General features: G+C 46.2%; 1 protein-coding gene across 1 annotated transcript in view; it reads left to right on the top strand.

Moving 5' to 3' along the window:
• Positions 1–17,111, top strand: part of WLS (Wnt ligand secretion mediator) — a 29,291-nt gene extending 12,180 nt beyond the window's left edge. The window contains exons 2-12 of the mRNA XM_069738239.1: positions 3,232–3,507; positions 4,909–5,033; positions 6,164–6,325; positions 8,836–8,972; positions 9,068–9,236; positions 9,422–9,519; positions 10,219–10,282; positions 12,127–12,270; positions 14,591–14,674; positions 15,532–15,685; positions 16,601–17,111. Of these exons, the coding sequence (XP_069594340.1) occupies positions 3,232–3,507; positions 4,909–5,033; positions 6,164–6,325; positions 8,836–8,972; positions 9,068–9,236; positions 9,422–9,519; positions 10,219–10,282; positions 12,127–12,270; positions 14,591–14,674; positions 15,532–15,685; positions 16,601–16,710 (1,523 nt within the window). The 3' untranslated portion in view covers positions 16,711–17,111. The remainder of the gene's footprint in view (positions 1–3,231; positions 3,508–4,908; positions 5,034–6,163; positions 6,326–8,835; positions 8,973–9,067; positions 9,237–9,421; positions 9,520–10,218; positions 10,283–12,126; positions 12,271–14,590; positions 14,675–15,531; positions 15,686–16,600) is intronic.
• The last annotated feature ends 4,431 nt before the right edge of the window (positions 17,112–21,542 follow it).

Below are 21,542 nucleotides of genomic sequence, written 5' to 3'. Positions count from 1 at the left end.
GGTTGTAGCTTCTTGAAGAGTTGGGTTTTCAGGTTCTGTCTGAAGGATCCAAATGTGGTGGATAGTCGGACGTGTTGGGGCACAGAATTCCAGAGGATGGGGGATATTCGAGAGAAGTCTTGGAGGTGATTGGGTAAGGAATGAATAAGTGTGGAGGAGAGAAGGAGGTCTTGGGAGGACCGGAGATTACATGAGGGAAGATATCGGGAGATTAGTTGGAGATTTACGGAGGACAAAGGTTATGGATGGCTTTGTGGGTCAGTACTTGAACTGGATACGCTGAGGGAATTGGGAGCCAATGAAGGGATTTATAGAGGGGAGAAGTGGAGGAGTATCAAGGAGAGAGATGGACAAGTCAGGCAGAAAACTTATGGATGGACTAGAGGGGTGCGAGAGAGTTAGCAGGAAGGCCACAGAGGAGGATGTTGCAGTAGTCGAGGCAGGAGATGATGAGGTCATGCACAAGCATTTTAGTAGGTTGAGGAAAGGACAGATTCTGGAAATATTTTTGAGCTGGAGGTGATGGAAGGTGGCGAGAGCTTCGATGTGCGGTTTAAATGACAGGGCAAAGTCAAGGGTTACTCTGAGGCAGGACAGGGAAAAGTGTGGATTTCCAGGACAGGGAAAAGTGTGGATTTCCAGGACAGGGAAAAGTGTGGAGCCATTTATTGTGATAAATCAGGTAGGGAAGATCTGTGAGATGGAGGAAAGCTGATGAGTTCAGATTTGTCCACATTGAGCTTGAGGAAGCGAGAGGAGAAGGATATGGCTGATAGACACTCCTGGATTCTGGACAGCAGAGAGGTGACGTCTGGGCCAAAGAGGTAGATCTGAGTGTCATCGGCATATAGATGGTACTGGAAGCCATAGAACTGAGTTGTCCCAGGCCAAGGGTGTAGATGGAGAAGAGTAGGGGTCCTAGGACAGAGCCTTGAGGGACTCCAACAGTGAGGGGGCGAGATTATAAGGTAGAGTGGGAGACTCTAAATGTGAGGTTGGAAAGGTATGGGGAGATCCAGGATAGGGTGAGGTCTTAGAAGAGGGGACGTGTAGAAGAAGGCAGTGATCAACTGTGTCAAAGGCAGAGGACAGGTCTGGGAGGAGGAGTATAGAGAATTCTGTTAGTTTTGGCTCTAAGTCGTTAGTAATTTTGGTCAATGCAGATTCAGTGGAGTGATGTGGACGGAAGCCAGATTGTAGGTTGTCAAAGAGCAAAGTTTGACCATATACCCGACTGATCCTAATTCCCACCATTTAATCGGCGTACATAGCCCGGTGTGTGTGTTTTGTTTGTTTTTTTTATTTACATAATTACCATATTCTCATCATGGACCCTCTTACAGGGCTGAGGTCTGGGTATCCACATCAGCAGTCTGCGTTCTTGCGTTCCTAGGAGACGCTTTTATCCGTCAGAGTACGAAAACCTTTTAGCACTTGTGCCGCCTCCATAGGATCCGCACAAAGTGTTTGTCTTATGTCCCTCATTTAACACCAGAGCCATAAGTGCAGGCAACTAATTCTATTGTGTTGTATACAACCCTACAATGTATGGAGCGCCGCTCGTCCCCCACTGGTGATAATGCCACACATCCTTCCATCCTGGCATCGGAGGGCATGGCGTTTTTTGCCGTTTTTCACCCTCTCTGAGTGCAGTGCGGCACTTTTCTCTAGTAATGTGCTGTAAGGTTGCACTAATTGTCCTTTTGCAGTTTATTTCCACCACCTGTAAGAAGGGTTGATAGGACCAACCTCGCTGTCCTCCAGTGACCCCAATGTCGGCATGGTAGGTTTGCTTTTGAGCTCTGTGCAGGGCGTCCTCTAACTATGAAATCTCTCTAGTTTTTGTGAATCTGATACTCAGGTTTTTTGCAAACTAAAGGCCTTTTCTATAAGTAGGGATTCAATTTGGGATCAATCATTTTGGGAGATGCGGTTACCATTGTGTTTAAACATGTGATATTCTGGATAATTCTGTATCCAAAAGATTGTATCCATTGTGTTTAGCTGTCACTGCATCTAAAGAGCTTGTACAGGATTAGAAAAAAAAAATAACATGGCACCTTACTTCTAAGAACAGCGCCCCACCTGTGCACAGGCTATATGTGGTACTGCAGACCAGCCAGTGCAGGTGGGCTGTAATATCAGACACAATCCATAGACAGATGTAGGATATCTTCTGAAATAAAGTAGCCATGTTTTTCCCTGTTCTTTCACCTTTCCTGTTTTCTCATCCCAGTCCGTGTGGACCATTGTCGCGTCCAGACACCAAATATCGGTTCTCGACTACAAAGCTGCAAATCCTGGGACAGATGTAGAGTGTCTTTCCAGTCCCACACCCCTTACAACACTGGGGTATTCAACATCTGTAATGGCCACCCACCTCCGTGCCATCCATAATGGCTTCGCTTTTTGACTCCTGTTTACATGGCCGTTAAAGGGATGATCCCACAACTAATTTTCCAACCAAAGTCCTGTAATGTTGTCTTTAAAAAAAAAAAAAAAAAAAATTCTAATACAAATATTTTAATCCATTATTATATTTTCTTTCCACATAGTCAGCAAACCAATGTATTCTAACTCCGGTTCTGACCATTCTTCTGGCAGCTACCAATATAATTCCTCCTCCTTCTCTTTATAAGACGTCTGCAGAGTCTCCGCTCATTCGCTAAGCGGGTAGGAGGCCGTGTCTGACTCTGCCGTGGACAGAGGGTCACTTTGCGGAGACCTCGCTGAGCCGAGTGAGCGCTCGGCTCATTAGGTGGACATGCGCGTTACTATAAACTGTGAACACCAGGTGGCGCTGTGCGATATAAGTTGGGTTGGGGCCGGATGGCGATTTTTTTTTTTTTTTTTTTTTTTTTTTTTTTTTTTTTTTTTGCAGTGTCACAAGTTGCACTGTGCAGGTCAATGGGGGCTGCACTGCGACCACAAGGGCACTGATGGGCAATCTTCAGAAAGTCAGAACCATTTGGATTTTTTTTTTTAATTTCTTTTGCACCTTACTTGTCTTACTTGCTCCATTTATCTGCGTTAAGTTGCAATCAGCATTAGCACAGAGCGATCTTTGGCCACGTCACCAGTCATGGCCAAAGTTTCCATCTATCCCCAGCCTAAATGTCGCAGCTCTTCACTGGATCTTTCTGCTTCTTGATGTAACCAGTTGATCTAATACTTTAATGCAGCAAGACTTTTTTCTTTTCTTTTCCTAATCCCTGATTATGCTCTTTTCAGCTCCAAAGCCAACGACCTCTGCCGACTTCCTAGCTGTAAAGTGTGTTGATATACGGAAAGGTAATCACGGCGCCCCCAAGTGGCTGATTCCATGGGGAAGGGATCGCTGTGCCAGCATCCGAGGCTTCGAGGAGGCGGCCAGTCAGGAGATCTACGCCAATGACATAGTGTTCTCGGTGCACATTCCCTTCCAAGGCCAAGAGATGAGTCCCTGGTTCCAGTTCATGCTCATCATCCTGCAGCTGGACATCGCCTTCAAGCTGAATAATTACATCGGTAAGTTCTGGCGGGAGAGGTGTCCGCATATTGGCCTCCATGTGCCCTCACCGGCTCGAGCTGGCCATTGTCAGTTATACAAGTGACAGCGCCCCCCCTTTGGTCATGGCCGCTTCAGGTATATACCCAAACCTCCATAGTCCCTGGCATGTACCACTGTCTAGGTCACCTGGCTTCCATTGCAGATCCCACAAAGTATCTTACCCAACTTTTCCTGGCTACTATCTGGCAAAATTGCATCATGGCGGACTCCTGCGCTGCTTCCTAACTGCGTAGATGAGCAAACTGGGCGATAAGCCCTGAGCTGTAATATGCTTTTTATAGGGGGGGTGTAATGAATGAGTATTCGGACACGGTAGAGGGCGAGACCCCCTGTATGAGCGTTGTATGGTGACCACCGTCCTTAGGATTAAAGGGCGAGGGTCCCGGCCTGACTTTGCGTACCCCAGTGATGTATTTGCCAGGGTGGGCTCAGTGCAGGAGTTGATCTTCGCAGGGGACACATATTTTTTTTTTTTTTTAAGTGTTTTTTGTATTCCATGACCCTTCTAAGGCGAAGTCCACTCTTCAGAGGTGTCTGTAATCTTCTAATTGTCCGTGTTTCCGGCTCTTGCACGCGGCATCGGTCTGCTCTGCACAATTTGGAGCAATAGTTTAGTTTTTTCTGAGTGATATCGCGTTGATCGGAGAGAATTCGCTTCCATTTCCTGGACGCGCCGGACTTTTCCATACCTTTCTAGAGAGATTAGAGGGGTGGTGGTGTCATAATATGGAAATGTGTCCCTGCCGGTAACGCAGAGTTCAGTTTGTTTAGTCATTTGTGGCTCCCGCCTCCGTCCTGCATTGTTTGGCGGCCATCATTAGAGCAGTAACCTCTTTAAATAGCACGCTGCCTCATCTGCCACGACTGATTCACTACATGCAGAGTCTGAATTCTTCTGGATAAACGCCAAAAACAACACGAGATTTATGAGCCGTTCCCTCAACTCTGCAAACAGAATCCGAGTCCAAAACCTTCCATCTAATATCAGAACGTTCTGCAACTTGGCATTGTCAAGATCCCTGCTTGCTGTCAGTGGTCATCACCAGAGGTGGATACCGGGCGATACTGACTACTCACAGCTGAGGGTTTGTTAATTATACCCAGCCTGGCCGATTGTATGGCTTCCATTACCTGGACTCCTGTTATCGCCTCTGGTTGATACATTGTAGCACGTTATCAGGACCGAGGTGATGAGCCGCAGAGGATTATTATCTCCACTGGAAACAATCGCAACAAACTGTCACCTGTGAAAAGCATCAAGCCTCTGACGGGCAGAGTAGCCCCATTCACTGACAACCAGCAGAGATCCTATGAGCTTCATTTACAGAATGTTTCTTGTTTGTTTTCTGCTTTTTTAGAGGATAATGCGATAGTGACTCTGGACGTGGCCATGGCGTACCGGGATGAGCTAAGTGATCCATGGACGGAGCTGGCTCGTTCTGTAGAGCAGCGGAAACTCCAGTGCGCATTTCATGCCCCTAAGGTAACAAGTTCTGGGGCCGGTAGTGTATAGATTGGACTTCTATTAATATAAGGCAAGGAGCGTCATCTGTCCTCTAGTCTATTGGGTGAGCAACGAGAGGGTAACACAGGAGCGCAGGATCAGACTGAGATCTGGGAGCTCAAAATGCTAAGAGAAAAAAATGGCAATTTTGGGGAAGAAAAAAAAAAATAGAAATATATATATATATATTTTTTTTAACATAGCTAAATATGTTATGTGGTTGGGCAAAAGTTAGGGATATTAATACTATATTTTATATATAATCCATATTAATATCCCTAATTTTATATTGCCCAAGCTCGTAACATATAAAAAAAATATATATATACATTTTTTTTTTTTTGGTCTTTTAATTAGTTCCCCTTGGGGACTCGACATTGCAATGCTGAAGCCTTTTAATTGCCACTGACCACTTTGCAGGTAGATGTCACTGAGGATGTCCAGGGTCTTGGCTTTATGATCAGTAGAGGTCCAACCTCTTGTCCTGAGAATAAAGAGGCTCTGCGACGAATAAGGAGGCTCTCTCCTCGAAATTCTTCCTGTGCGGTGATTTCTCGTGGTCACCCAGCTGTGCATCGCCCTGTTCCCATGAATGGGGCTAAGCAACGGTTTCCCTGTTGAGCAGATGATCCAGAGAAGACTGTTAGGGCTCGTAAAAAAAAAAAAAAGTCCGATTTTGGTCCAGAAAAGTAGGATTAGTGTCATGCAAGCGCCACGTGCTTTTCATGCGAGTACAATCTGATTTTTCATACCTAGCATCCAATTGCTATGTGATTTTTAATTCTCTGTCATTTACATTTTTTTTCCAAGGATATATATATATATATATATATATATATATATATATATCAATCTATCCGGCAATTCAGCAGCCGCGTACAGTAAAATCACAGCATGACCCCATGGATATGAAGATGTCCCTGACATATATAGTTAGTGCAGTGCGTGTGCAGCTTACTGTACTTATATATTTAATTAATGATTATTTTTCTGGAAAAACATTGGGGCATGCCCTGACAACCAAAGCATTTAAGGACCTGTTGGGAGTTGTAGTTCCCCTCATAGTGTCAGACTGGGCTCGAAGTAACGGCGCTTCTTTTCTGATGCAGACCGCGGACAATCAGGGCCGTTCTTACGAGTGCGACGTCCTTCCGCTCATCGAGTTGGGGAGTGTGGCGCATAAATACTACCTGGTGAACATCAGACTTCCCGTTCACAATGTGAAGAAGATTAATATGGGCATCGGAGAGATAAACGACCTGCACTTGGTGGTGAGAAATCCTCTTATTATTCCAGATGAATTCTGATAGAAGCTTTTAAAGGATAATTAGACTGAAAAATGAGCAGTTTCTTCCCACATGATTCATTCTGTGCAGCATAAAGATCCTTTTATAGATGAGCGATCGGCTCTCCTGCCACGTGGGGTTTCATAGCCGATGGAAAAGAATTCAGAAAAAGTCTTGTCCATAGAGGGTGCTGTTCTGTGTCTGTGCTGTAATAACTTCCCAGTAGAGGGTGCTGTTCTGTGTCTATGCTGTAATAACTTCCCAGTAGAGGGTGCTGTTCTGTGTCCGCTGTAATAACTTCCCAGTAGAGGGCGCTGTTCTGTCTATACTGCAATAACTTCCCAGTAGAGGGTGCTGTTCTGTGTCCGCTGTAATAACTTCCCAGTAGAGGGTGCTGTTCTGTGTCCGCTGTAATAACTTCCCAGTAGAGGGTGCTGTTCTGTCTGTGCTGTAATAACTTCCCAGTAGAGGGTGCTGTTCTGTGTCCGCTGTAATAACTTCCCAGTAGAGGGCGCTGTTCTGTCTGTGCTGTAATAACTTCCCAGTAGAGGGTGCTGTTCTGTGTCCGCTGTAATAACTTCCCAGTAGAGGGTGCTGTTCTGTCTATGCTGTAATAACTTCCCAGTAGAGGGCGCTGTTCTGTGTCCGCTGTAATAACTTCCCAGTAGAGGGCGCTGTTCTGTGTCCGCTGTAATAACTTCCCAGTAGAGGGTGCTGTTCTGTCTGTGCTGTAATAACTTCCCAGTAGAGGGTGCTGTTCTGTGTCCGCTGTAATAACTTCCCAGTAGAGGGCGCTGTTCTGTCTGTGCTGTAATAACTTCCCAGTAGAGGGTGCTGTTCTGTGTCCGCTGTAATAACTTCCCAGTAGAGGGCGCTGTTCTGTCTGTGCTGTAATAACTTCCCAGTAGAGGGTGCTGTTCTGTGTCCGCTGTAATAACTTCCCAGTAGAGGGTGCTGTTCTGTCTATGCTGTAATAACTTCCCAGTAGAGGGCGCTGTTCTGTGTCCGCTGTAATAACTTCCCAGTAGAGGGCGCTGTTCTGTCTGTGCTGTAATAACTTCCCAGTAGAGGGCGCTGTTCTGTGTCCGCTGTAATAACTTCCCAGTAGAGGGCGCTGTTCTGTGTCCGCTGTAATAACTTCCCAGTAGAGGGCGCTGTTCTGTGTCCGCTGTAATAACTTCCCAGTAGAGGGCGCTGTTCTGTGTCCGCTGTAATAACTTCCCAGTAGAGGGCGCTGTTCTGTGTCCGCTGTAATAACTTCCCAGTAGAGGGCGCTGTTCTGTGTCCGCTGTAATAACTTCCCAGTAGAGGGCGCTGTTCTGTCTATGCTGTAATAACTTCCCAGTAGAGGGCGCTGTTCTGTCTATGCTGTAATAACTTCCCAGTAGAGGGCGCTGTAATAACTTCCCAGTAGAGGGCGCTGTTCTGTGTCCGCTGCAATAACTTCCCAGTAGAGGGCGCTGTTCTGTGTCCGCTGTAATAACTTCCCAGTAGAGGGCGCTGTTCTGTGTCCGCTGTAATAACTTCCCAGTAGAGGGCGCTGTTCTGTCTATGCTGTAATAACTTCCCAGTAGAGGGCGCTGTTCTGTCTATGCTGTAATAACTTCCCAGTAGAGGGCGCTGTAATAACTTCCCAGTAGAGGGCGCTGTTCTGTGTCCGCTGCAATAACTTCCCAGTAGAGGGCGCTGTTCTGTGTCCGCTGTAATAACTTCCCAGTAGAGGGCGCTGTTCTGTGTCTATGCTGTAATAACTTCCCAGTAGAGGGCGCTGTTCTGTCTGTGCTGTAATAACTTCCCAGTAGAGGGCGCTGTTCTGTCTATCCTGACGGTTTTTCTTTATTAAGCTCACTTGTATAGCGCTGACCTATTCCACAGCTCACAAAGCGATTGGCAGACAGAAATGCAGAAAAGTCTCAGGTTGGAAGGCGATTGTCTGATACGATGGGAAAAGCATTACTGGTGTCACAAATGTCCATTAAAGGGGTTGTCACACTATAAAATAATATTGTATTGTAGAAGTTAAAAAAAATAAACAAACACCAGGTGGCGCCATACTATGTCTGTAAATATAAATTTTAACTGGATAATTGTGGCCTAGTTCCACAGCAGCTGCTGTACCAGTTGTTAACCCTTGCCAGGTACTTTACAATTTGCATGCCAAAAAAATGCAATACAAAACTACAGCAAACTCAAAACTACATCAAATTCATGGCAAAACCTTGTGTAATTGCACTCGCACAAATGTGTGTGTGTGTGTGTGTGCTTGAATTGATCGCGCTAAGATTGTAGCGATTTCCATGAAGAATATTTAAAAAGTAAAATGTTCCAAATATTTCTCTCTCCCCCCCCCCCCCCCCACACACACACACACACACTCACACTCCAAACTTTGCCAGAGGGTGAAGAATCCCCACCACTAGTTGTCTTTGGTGGGAGTTGTCTTCATCGTCCTCTTTTCTCGATTCCGAAATCTCTAACCGTTCCCCCATGTCCAGACCATCTTCCAGAACGGAGGCTTCACAAAGGTGTGGTTTGCTATGAAGACGTTCCTGACCCCGAGCATACTGATCATTATGATCTGGTACTGGAGGAGGATCACCATGATGACCAGATCCCCCGTCCTGCTGGAAAAGTAAGGCCGTCCCCACCGCTGCTGGCGCTTGTGGTGCGTGTGGGCTGTCGTGTGGCCGTTCCTGGAGACTTCCTAACTTGTATTCGCTTCCATAGAATTATCTTCGCACTCGGCATCTCCATGACCTTCATTAACCTTCCCGTTGAATGGTTCTCCATTGGATTTAACTGGACCTGGATGCTGCTGTTCGGAGACATCCGCCAAGGCCTGTTCTACGTGATGCTGCTGTCGTTCTGGATCATCTTCTGTGGAGAACATATGATGGTAGGGGTCCTGTCCTGGGGTCTCATTACTGCATTCGAAAAAAGATATCAAGCATTTATTTATTTTTATTGCACAAAATCCATGAACTGGAGATAGAAGTGTTGATGCATTTGGCTCAAAGCCAGTGAAATAACAAACTAAAAAATTGCAAATGTTGCATTGGACCCCATGTGTCTTGTCTTTAGGACCAGTCTGAAAGGAATCGCATCTCTGTCTACTGGAAGCAAGTCGTCCCCATCGCTTTTGGCTCCTGCTGTCTCTTTATATTTGATATGTGTGAAAGGTAAAAGTTCAGATTCTGCTCCTCAGTTATAATAATATTCATTTTTATATTATACAAAAATTCAGAATTTTACAGTTTTCACTCTAGATAACACAGGATACACCGATAGGTGATGTCACAGCTCGCCTCCTCCTCCTGTACAATGTCTGATAACACCTCTATATACAGCAGATAACACAGGATCCACCATTCACAATAGGTGATGTCACAGCTCACCTCCTCCTCCTGTACAATGACTGATAACATCTCTATATACAGTAGATAACACAGGATCCACTAATCACAATAGGTGATGTCACAGCTCACCTCCTTCTCCTGTATAATGACTGATAACACCTCTATATACAGTAGATAACACAGGATCCACCATTCACAATAGGTGATATCACAGCTCACCTCCTCCTCCTGTACAATGACTGATAACATCTCTATATACAGTAGATAACACAGGATCCACTAATCACAATAGGTGATGTCACAGCTCACCTCCTCCTTTTCCTGTACAATGACTGATAGCACCTTTTTATACAGTAGATAATACAGGATTCTCAATAGATGGTGTCACAGTTCACCTCCTCCCTCCTGTAGAATGCCATACTCCAACACACTCTTGTTATAGTAATGGAGTCCTCTCCAGACAATTGTCTTATTAACATGTGTTCTAATTTCTAGTTCTCATTATTTGTCTCTTTTCCGTAGGGGGGTGCAGCTAAAGAATCCATTTTACAGCATATGGACCACAGATGTAGGCGCAGAACTTGCTGTATCCTTTATATCTTCGTTTGCTATGAAGACCTCTAATGCTGCATGTAACATCCCCTTTTAACCCCAATCTTTTTAGTTCCATTAAAGGGATTGTCCAGGACTACAATACTGACAGTGATGGACAAACCCTTTAAGACAAACCACATCTATGCCCCTTGTTTTGAGCGCATGGTTCTCAGAGCGCCTCGTGCTCTTTAGGACTCTGCCATCAGGTATTGCACGGCTGCCATTTGGGGTATGTGGCCCCTTTCGCACGTTAATCCAGGTCCCTCTTCCCACCTGGGCACTTTGAACCTTGGCATTTGCCCAGATGTTGCTGGGTTTATCCATTGCCCAGAGGTCCCATATTTTGTCCCTCAAATCCCGGTCTATAAAATTTCCAGCTTTTTAAAGGGTTAAGAAAACCTTTCCGCCCTGCGACGCTTCACCGGGGGACTGCAGGCGTCGTGGATGCTCTCCGGAGCGGAGGAGAAGTGGCAGGTCTCAGCTTCATTCATACAAGTGTGAAAAATGCGTTAAATAATTGATTCCTGTTCATCTCACAAGCAGAAGATGGATTTCATGTCAGGGCGTCGGAGAGGAGAGGGGACGTGGTGATGAGGACGGGTGCAGGGGCTGCAGGTAATGGGGTGCAGACTTTGTATTGGCAAGAAGCCCCCATCAGACTTGCCGTTCAGCAGTTGTACCTCTGGATCTGGCGGTCATGTTGCTTTGTGGTAAAGGATTATCCCCATCTTGGGCATTTCTAGTTTGGCACAGGATATACCATAAATGCCTCAGTTTCCCTGGGACCTTTAGCTTTTGGGTTATTGTGGTCTCTCTCTCCATTTCTGAGCCCGTATGGCCCGCCGATCTCGGTATCTCCCACACTCTGTATCTTACGGAATGTTTCTGCAAGTTCTGCTTTAACAAACTGCAATATAATGTTAGATAATAATACAAGGGTGAGCATGCCCCTGGTGATAAACCGGCCATAGTACGGGGCGGAAAAATGCCGTGTGCGACCGCGGTGCTGCAGCGTGGACTGGTCACGGTCTCCTCACTGACAGTCCCACCTCACCTGACATGTAAAGCTGTATTGGGCCTGAGTGGGCATGCACGAGTGGACTGTGACTAGTTCCCACTGGCATCGGTCCCTTAACTAGAAGAGGTGAATTGTGGCAGTTTTGTAAACAATTGTGCCGATTTCTGGAGCGCAAGTGTGATGTGACAGTGGGAATGATCGCCCTTCACCACATCGTGCCGTGACCGTTTTCAATGCCTCGACATGACGAGATGTTGGCGCCCAAGAAGTCTTCCGGCAGTGATACATTTTGGAGGGTTTCCACAAGACCCAGGAATGTTTCCTATTCAGAATCCTGACCATTCCTCCTCCCTTTCTCCTCTTTGCTTTTTTTGGAGCCTCCTGGAATTTCCCAGATTAGATGAGTAATATATTGTGATACATTGTAACAATGTGTCTGTGGGTGAGATTCGTTAGACTAAATGGCTCCCTTTAACTTTCGGCCAATCCTATTCCTGTGCTGCAGGTTTTATGGCTCTTCTGGATGCTTTCATGGTTGCAGGTTTTTGCAACAAGTGAAATCTGCTCTTCCTGCATCCAAACTTCAGAGCTGAATTTTAGGCTGTATTAAAAAAACAACTTAACGGTACATTGCTGATTAACTAGAGAATCGCTAATACATCTGGATTCAGTTGTAGATTTCAGTAGAACGCGCTGTAACTCGATGTTTGTCCTCCGACTCCAGACTTTCATGTCTTGCCTTGAGCACAGATGTCCGACTCCTCACAGAATCCACAGTTAGTCATTCTCCAAACCTTTCCCTTAATGGCGGCTCTCAGATGGCTTTCATTATAGTGGCTGGGATCTGCGCCTGTCTCTACTTCTTGTTCCTGTGTTTCATGGTTTATCAAGTCTTCAGGAACATCAGTGGGAAGCAGAGCAGCTTACCGGCCATGAGCAAGGCCCGCCGGCTGCATTATGAGGTGAGTGGCGGACCCCAGGGTCAACTCAAGAGGCAAATCTGTGCAACGTCTGTGTCTCTGGAGTAACAAGAACGCGCATTCAGGAATCTGAGACTGTACGCGACTTCTGTGGTTGGGTGCGATGCAAAAAATATCCCCTTAAGTCGGTCTTCTGGCCGATATGTGTTTTTCTTTGGGTTTGCAGAAGTTGATCTTAACAATGGAGGATGTGTCTGACAGTCTGAGCGAAAACCAAGCTGCATGATAAAAAAAAATGTCCTCCTAGCCTTTCTGCATAAATGGGACTTGCATGGCTAAAAATGAAGATATATGATGTCTTCTGCACTCTGTGACCCCACCTGAATGTGGGAGAGCGGCGCCATGCCATGACTGCAATGTACAGATCCATGCAATGACCACTGTGTACAGATCCATGCCATGCCATGACTGCAATGTACAGATCCATGCAATGACCGCTGTGTACAGATCCATGCCATGCCGTGACTGCAATGTACAGATCCATGCAATGACCGCTGTGTACAGAGCAGCGCCATGCCATGACTGCAGTGTACAGAGCGGCGCCATGCCATGACTGCAGTGTACAGATCCATGCCATGACCGCAGTGTACAGAGCGGTGCCATGCCATGACCGCAGTGTACAGAGCGGTGACATGCCATGACCGCAGTGTACAGATCCATGCCATGACCGCAGTGTACAGAGCGGTGCCATCACATGACTGCAGTGTACAGAGCGGCGCCATCACATGACTGCAGTGTACAGAGCGGCGCCATGCCATGACTGCAATGTACAGAGGGGTGCCATCACATGACTGCAGTGTACAGAGCGGCGCCATCACATGACTGCAATGTACAGATCCATGCCATGACTGCAGTGTACAGAGCGGCGCCATGCCATGACTGCAATGTACAGAGGGGTGCCATCACATGACTGCAGTGTGCAGAGCAGCGCCATGCCATGACTGCAATGTACAGAGCGGTGCCATGCCATGACTGCAATGTACAGAGCGGCGCCATGCCATGACGGCAATGTACAGAGCGGTGCCATGCCATGACTGCAGTGTACAGAGCGGTGCCATGCCATGACTGCAATGCACAGAGCGGTGCCATGCCATGACTGCAGTGTACAGATCCATGCCATGACTGCAATGTACAGAGCAGCGCCATGCCATGACTGCAATGTACAGAGCGGTGCCATGCCATGACTGCAGTGTACAGATCCATGCCATGACTGCAATGTACAGAGCAGCGCCATGCCATGACTGCAATGTACAGAGCAGCGCCATGCCATGACTGCAGTGTACAGAGCCATGCCATGACCGCTGTGTACAGAGCGGCGCCATGCCATGACCGCAGTGTACAGATCCATGCCATGACCGCTGTGTACAGAGCAGCGCCATGCCATGACTGCAGTGTACAGAGCGGCGCCATGCCATGACTGCAATGTACAGAGCGGTGCCATGCCATGACTGCAGTGTACAGATCCATGCCATGACTGCAGTGTACAGAGTGGCGCCATGCCATGACTGCAATGTACAGAGCGGTGCCATGCCATGACTGCAGTGTACAGAGCGGCGCCATGCCATGACTGCAATGTACAGAGCGGTGCCATGCCATGACTGCAGTGTACAGAGCGGCGCCATGCCATGACTGCAGTGTACAGAGCGGTGCCATGCCATGACTGCAGTGTACAGAGCGGCGCCATGCCATGACTGCAATGTACAGAGCGGTGCCATGCCATGACTGCAGTGTACAGAGCGGCGCTATGCCATGACTGCAGTGTACAGAGCGGCGCCATGCCATGACTGCAATGTACAGAGCGGTGCCATGCCATGACTGCAATGTACAGAGCGGTGCCATGCCATGACTGCAGTGTACAGAGCGGCGCCATGCCATGACTGCAGTGTACAGAGCGGTGCCATGCCATGACTGCAGTGTACAGAGCCATGCCATGACTGCAGTGTACAGAGCGGCGCCATGCCATGACTGCAGTGTACAGAGCCATGCCATGACTGCAGTGTACAGAGCGGTGCCAGACCCGGTGTACCATGGGGTCCAATCAGCTGATTGTGGGGTGTCGGGAGTCATACCCCCACCAGACTAATAGTAATAAGTTATCAATAGTCGATAAAACCTTCAGCTGACAGGTGCTAATGGCAACAATGAAGAATAGGATCTGAAGATCGTAAACCATCTGCCCAGAAGAACCAAACACGACCCAGAACTCTCCTGTGGCTCGTGGGGAAGATGGAGTTCATTTTCATTCCTCCTTACATATATTGAAAATGTTTGTAGATCTTTATTTTTCTTTCTTCTTTTATAGGGACTGATTTTTAGGTTCAAGTTTCTGATGATCATCACTCTGGCCTGTGCCGCGCTCACCACCGTGTTCTTCATTACCACGCAGGTAAGTCCATTTCTGACTACTATATATTGGGGTTTTCTTTTGGACAATAGAATGCTGACTGGAAAATCTGGTAACTTGGAAAGCTCAACTTCATCAGGTTTTGGGTCATATGATTGAGGTGTCTTTGGCATTTCGGAGAGGGGCTGTGCTGCTACCTGGTCGGGGGGCTGCAGGCTGCGTGCAATGTTTCTGGTGGAGGGGAGACCCAATGTTACGGAAAGCCTTACTTGTAACTCCATGTGACCCTGATGTTAACAGCTGAGAATCCACCACAAATCTCACATAATTGTATCCACCAAACCGTAAATCGTCGGTCAGCGAGCGTCGCCCTCCGATGTGCTCCCGTCCTGGGCAGCATCTCTCATTACCTATCCACGAGGCTCAAGCCACCATGAAGGGTTAAAAAAAAAAAAATCACCTGGTTCACCTTGCTCTGATGCGGTCTCACTGGATTGAAGCCCACCAGAGCAGGGCTGTACGGTGGGCCGGGTGAATATGAATAATAAGCATTGCTAAAGTCTGGAGACCCCTCGCAGCAGAATAATAATAATAATTAATACTAATCGTGTGATTGGCATGGAATGCTTTGGAGACAGACTTGAGTGAATGTTGAATTCTCCCTTCTGCAGATTCTGAGCTCTGTTCTCAGGGTCTCTGGGGGTCCCGATGCTCGGACCCTCGGTGATCAGTAGGATATAACCCTCTCATGATATGACTAAAGCTTCCCGGACGTGCAGTTAGTGCAGGATTTGGTGGGTGTTGCTGGGCCTGTTAGTCCTTCTCTCTGGACTTCACCCCTCATTTGTGGACATGGCTATTTCTCTTGCAGTTGGGATAACGCTGCTTTTTATTTCCAGGTGTCTGAGGGGAACTGGAAATGGGGCGAGTACAACATCGAACTGAACAGCGCTTTCTTCACCGGCATTTATGGGATGTGGAACCTGTACGTGTTTGCGCTCATGTTCCTGTACGCCCCTTCACACAAAAACTATGGAGATGACCAGACAAATGGTAAGGGGTGCGGCATGGTGCCACGCGAGGGGTAATAACAGCGGATAAAAGACGGGAACATTCCGGCAGCCAGTTATTTATTAAACCCAAGTGACTGCGCCGATAGTTCTGGGGTCAAAATCTTCCGTTTTACCCTTCAGAAAAATGTGAAGTCGGCGAGTGGTGAATCCACGACGGCCCCAATGGTGGCCAGTTAGGTGTGTCGCCTGCCATAGGGGTGTGTCGCCCGCCATAGGGGTGTATCGCCCGCCTTAGCTGTGACCACAATAACAGACTTGGATACTCTGTATAATGAAGAATTCTGACCTCCGTGTTATAGAAACAACCGATCGACTGCACTGTGGGGCCTATAGGGACGTTAAATAAAGAGAATTATGAGAAAAAGTTGGGACTTCATCAGGACAAGACAGTTTCAGGACTAGTCCGGCGTATCTGTGCCACTTTGCACCGTACCTGTGCCACTTTGCACCGTACCTGTGCCACTTTGCACCGTACCTGTGCCACTTTGCACCGTACCTGTGCCACTTTGCACCGTACCTGTGCCACTTTGCACCGTACCTGTGCCACTTTGCACCGTACCTGTGCCACTTTGCACCGTACCTGTGCCACTTTGCACCGTACCTGTGCCACTTTGCACCGTACCTGTGCCACTTTGCACCGTACCTGTGCCACTTTGCACCGTACCTGTGCCACTTTGCACCGTACCTGTGCCACTTTGCACCGTACCTGTGCCACTTTGCACCGTACCTGTGCCACTTTGCACCGTACCTGTGCCACTTTGCACCGTACCTGTGCCACTTTGCACCGTACCTGTGCCACTTTGCACCGTACCTGTGCCACTTTGCACCGTATCTGTGCCATGTTTCTGGGCCGTGTTCTTCCAATATTAAAAGCTCTGCCGCACTTTTTCCGCAGGTGGAGCCGCCGTGAGCAGCGCAGAGGAACTTCAGCTGACGACGACAATCACACACGCAGATGGACCAACAGAACTGTACCGGCTGGCTGGCAAGGAGGCCCAGGAGTAACCTTCTCGTTCCCTTTGGGTGGGCTCGGCTCTCTCTCTTTTTTTTTTTTTTTTTCAGTTTCAATAGCCCACTATTTAAAAGTTGCCTCCGATAGCCTTCCTTACATTTCTCCTATTTATAGCTGGATTTCTCTGTTAGAGGAACATTTATTGTAATGTAGCCTTGTTTTTATAAATATATATTATACAGTTGGTGAAGAGTGACACTTACACTGGTGGATATACTACTTTTTTTTTTTTACTTTTATGCTGCTGACTTTGTCCATCAGGCCCCAGGTTTTGCATTTGTGTTAGTTTTTTTTTTTTTTTTTTTACTGGGAACAATATTCACAATTTTAAGTTGTATACTGCCTTGTGTTCATAAGCAATATCCAATAAGCAATAAAACATTTTCTTTTTGTAGCTTTGTGAACTCTCATATTTCGCTCTATTCTATAGTGCAGTAACTTCAGGGATTTTGTAATTTGTGTGTTGCTGCCCTCTAGTGTTTATAGCAAGTTACTACGTTTACCTTCATTATTTGGACCCATCAAAGCAGTTGGCCGATTATTATTGCACTTTGTATATTGTTTGTGAGTTCTGTGCACCAGCAAAGATATTGAAACAGGTTTCAAAACATTCACAGGTGCCTTCTACCTATCACATGACTACCGTATTTTTATTTTATTTGTAAGCGTGAGTTGGCCATCATACACCTATACAATGCAGCCTTTCATCAAGGATACATGTCGTTAACCTCTAATCTAAACAACATTCATTAAAGTGGTTGTCCTATGAATTAAGTACATTTTAATAATAGACCTTAGAATAATAAATTCCACAATTGTATGTGTTTTATAAAATAAAATAAAAATTTGTCCAGAGATCTCCTACATGTACTCTCCTTTTTGTGGTGTTCAATCATGCGGACCTGCTTTAGTTTGTGGTCTTTGCACACCACAGTTCCTGGCCAGGGAAGGATGCATGAGCGTACACCAACAACACTGCAGGGGCTCACAGCAGCTTCTTTCTGTGAGATCATGTTTTCCTTCCTGTTTTATCACAGGAGTGAGTTTCTGCATCTTCTCCAGTCCGTGAACTGGTCATAAATTAAGTCCATGACATAGTGCTCAGCGGTTGGCTGGGCTCCTAACACCACTGAGTTGAGTTGCGATGAGCTCAGGGGGCTGAAGACGTGGCAGAAACGCTCACTCCTGTGATAAAACAAAAAATCTCGGAACACAAACTTTTTTTTTTTTTTTTACATATGTAATTTTGGAACTTATCATTCCAAGATCTATTTAATTTACACTGTACTTTTGTTCATGGGGAAAACCCCCGTATTTATGCAACTTTTTCAAATTCTCCACCATTTCACATGGATTTGATCTAGGACTTCCTTTTGCTATAAGATAAATACAGTAAAAGCCTATTTTCACCTTTATGAAACTCTACATTAAAAATGTAAGTAACTTTTGTTACTATATTACTGATCCTGAGTTACCTCCTGTATTATACCCCAGAGCTGCACTCACTATTCTGCTGGTGCAGTAACTGTGTACATACATTACATTACTGATCCTGAGTTACATCCTGTATTATACTCCAGAGCTGCTCTCACTATTCTGCTGGTGCAGTCACTGTGTACACACATTACTGATCCTGAGTTACATCCTGTATTATACTCCAGAGCTGCACTCACTATTCTGCTGGTGCAGTCACTGTGTACATACATTACATTACTGATCCTGAGTTACATCCTGTATTATACTCCAGAGCTGCACTCACTATTCTGCTGGTGCAGTAACTGTGTACATACATTACATTACTGATCCTGAGTTACATCCTGTATTATACTCCAGAGCTGCACTCACTATTCTGCTGGTGAAGTTACAGGTTACGTAATGCATGTACACAGTTATATCCTGCAAATATTTTTATTATGATGCAGTCTGCCATGTAATGATAAAGTACATCTGTCTCATCAGGTTTAAGATATTTTAACATATGTGTGCTGTTTGCATTGTCACACCTGGTGACTGATCCACTGTTATTGGAGCCAGTATTTTCCCAAAAGATGAGTTAAGGGCAACTTTATTGAACCTGACAGACCCTGTTCCACCCTGATGAAGGTAAACTGCCTTCTGGCTATTATCCCTTTTCATACAGACTTTATTAAAGTGTCACAGGTCGCCCATGATGCAGGGAGGAGGGCGCAGACCTGGTTCATATGTTTTGGTCATGTTCTCGCTTGGCTTGGTTGTGGATAATGTTGCCCGGCTGCTTCAGAAGCTTTGTAAGGTTCCCGCTCCTCTAAATTCTAAATCCTGTGTTCTAGGAAACGTAGGGGAAAGTTTTTGATTTAGTTATGACAGTGGTCTGTGGCCGCCGCATGGTAGTTGTCTGCCTCCGCGGCACTTCGGCTCCGTATCCGGCCTGGTGCAATGTCTCGTGTGTTATGCTGCATCAATGTGGTGCATTTGTTTCTGAATCTGCAGCAAAAATCCCTGGAAGAACCTGAGATTTGAAATGTAAACTGCTGCGGTACAACCTGGGAATTGGCTCCATTCAATGGGGCTAATCGGTGCCCCTATTAGCTTTGGCTTTGACACTTGTCGCTTTCTGAGGTGGTTTAAAGGAAAAACCTGAATTAACATGAAAATCGTCAAATGAAAAAATGTATAAACATTGATGCGGTTTTTCTTTTGCAATCAATGGAAAACTTTTAAGAAGGGTTTTTCACATAGATTTGGGGGCAGAAAACTGAATTATCTTCACCCCCCCCCTTTCCAAAATAAACCACTGTAAACATACCCGAAAATATACACTTAAGGTAGCGGTGCGGAGCAGATTTCTCATCTCCATGCCCTGTAGTGCACACTTCACCCACTCCTGGTGCCCCGGACATTGGTCACATTCTTTCCTATCATTAAAGTGCCGTCCATGTTTGCAACTTCTAAGGAACCTGATATGCTTACAAATCATCAGCGTGCAACCAATCTCGGAGGTCTTGCATGAAAGGTTCTTAATAAAGCTGGTTAAATACTGTGACGCCTGTCACCTCGCGGAAGCAAATCGGCGATCTCTGCAGACTATATCTAATGTTTTGTGATAACGAGCCTGGAGCGCAGGATGGCGGAGCAAACAACACAGGGATAATACTGATGTAAAGCAGAAGGGGCAGAAATATCTGCACAACATACCATAATCTGGTACGTGGATGCAACAGCGCAGAGGATGAGGACACAGGTAACAACAAATATTGAATTATCACAAGTATAAGTGATGCCAATATAAAGTGCAAAGACTGGAAGTTGCTGTACAATAAAAAAAAAAAAAAAAAAAGGAATTCTGCTATACTGAATATCAGCAGATTCTGAGCCCTCACTATTGTTCTGTTATTACAAATAAATATCATCGTCCGCGATGTCTTGGTCCTAATACCTTAATCTGAGGTACGTCATCATCACTAACGAGCCTGTTATTGCTGTCACCCTGCCACTCTAGCCGTAACACAAGCCCTAATGGAGTCCTGTGATGCCATGCCGTTGGGCAGCAAGTTCCTTATCCGTGAGTCACTTTGCACTTCTGTTACACTCTCCGCCTTCGTCCCCTGAAGCAAGGTTCCAGTACCGTATGTCTACTCTGAAAGTCACAGCTAACATGAACGTCCCTCTTCAATGGCTTGGTCGTCTCTCTTGGCTTTGGCTCTACTCTGATCTCTTCGCTCTGGACTCTTGTCCCCGGCTACTCCACTCTGGTCACTCGCCCCTTCGCTCTGATCTGGTCATTCACATCTGGCTGCTCTTAAAATTACTAACTGCGCCAAAGCCATCACCTGACCTGGTGTCTCCTCCAATCTCCCCGAGGGAACATGCACTTCACTCTTTAGTTTCGGCTGATGCAGTTCTTGCTTTCTCTTCTCGTACAACATTTGACCAGCAGATGGCGGTGCTGCTTGCCGACACTCTATTAGGCCTCAAACTGTGGAATTCTCTCGTGCCCGTCTCCTTACAATGTCATTATTTATCATCATGAATGAGGCCCATCTGAAAAGTCAATTGTCTTGACCTGACCGTATATAACAGCATACACTCTGTTTGATTCATCTTCCTGTACTGATGTATGTGCACAGTGACTGTAACATGGCGCGGGACGGTAGCTGTAGGCGATGTACTTGCCTCTTACGCACGTTACATAAAGCTGGGGATCCAGGCTGGGTGTGTAGACTTATGCTTTAAAAGCGATATGCCCATACAGGCCACGTGTAACCAATGTTGCTGGTTGGCCAGGACCAGATGTTATATAGTTGAAGGAGGGAGACCACTATTCAACAATTAACTTTTTACTGAACATTAGCTTGTGGAGGGTTATATACAGTGGATAGCGGGTATATATCCTCTGAAACGTTTCCTCAATAATGCACAACATTTTCCTCACACAAATTTAGTCCCTTTTCTCTTCTCTGACTTTCTTCACTGTTCCTCACTACTTCATCACCACTTAGCTTGATGCTACTACTCAGCTAGCAAAATTCCTTTACTCGTCCACGGTTCCGCGTCTTTTTTTCCTCTTAGTGGAGCCATGTTGCCAGTACTCATCTCTCTATATAATCATATAAGGGGCACTTTCGTCTGTTTGTCTGTCTGTCCCGGAAATCCCACGTCACTGATTGCCGGCCGCGACCAATCAGAGACAGGCTTAGTCCCGCCGCAAATTGGCCCCTCCCTACTCTCCTCCAGTCAGTGCCCCCTCCCTACTCCCCTATGCAGCATCAATAATAAAAAGATATAATGTTAAAAATAATAATAATAGAAAAAGTGCTATTCTCACCTTCTGACGTCCACCGATGTG

The sequence above is a fragment of the Ranitomeya imitator genome, chromosome 8, assembly GCF_032444005.1.
Source record: "Ranitomeya imitator isolate aRanImi1 chromosome 8, aRanImi1.pri, whole genome shotgun sequence".
Lineage (NCBI taxonomy): Eukaryota > Metazoa > Chordata > Amphibia > Anura > Dendrobatidae > Ranitomeya > Ranitomeya imitator.
The sequence above is the reverse complement of the archived record's forward strand: the minus strand, read 5'-3'. Positions and strand labels throughout refer to the sequence as shown.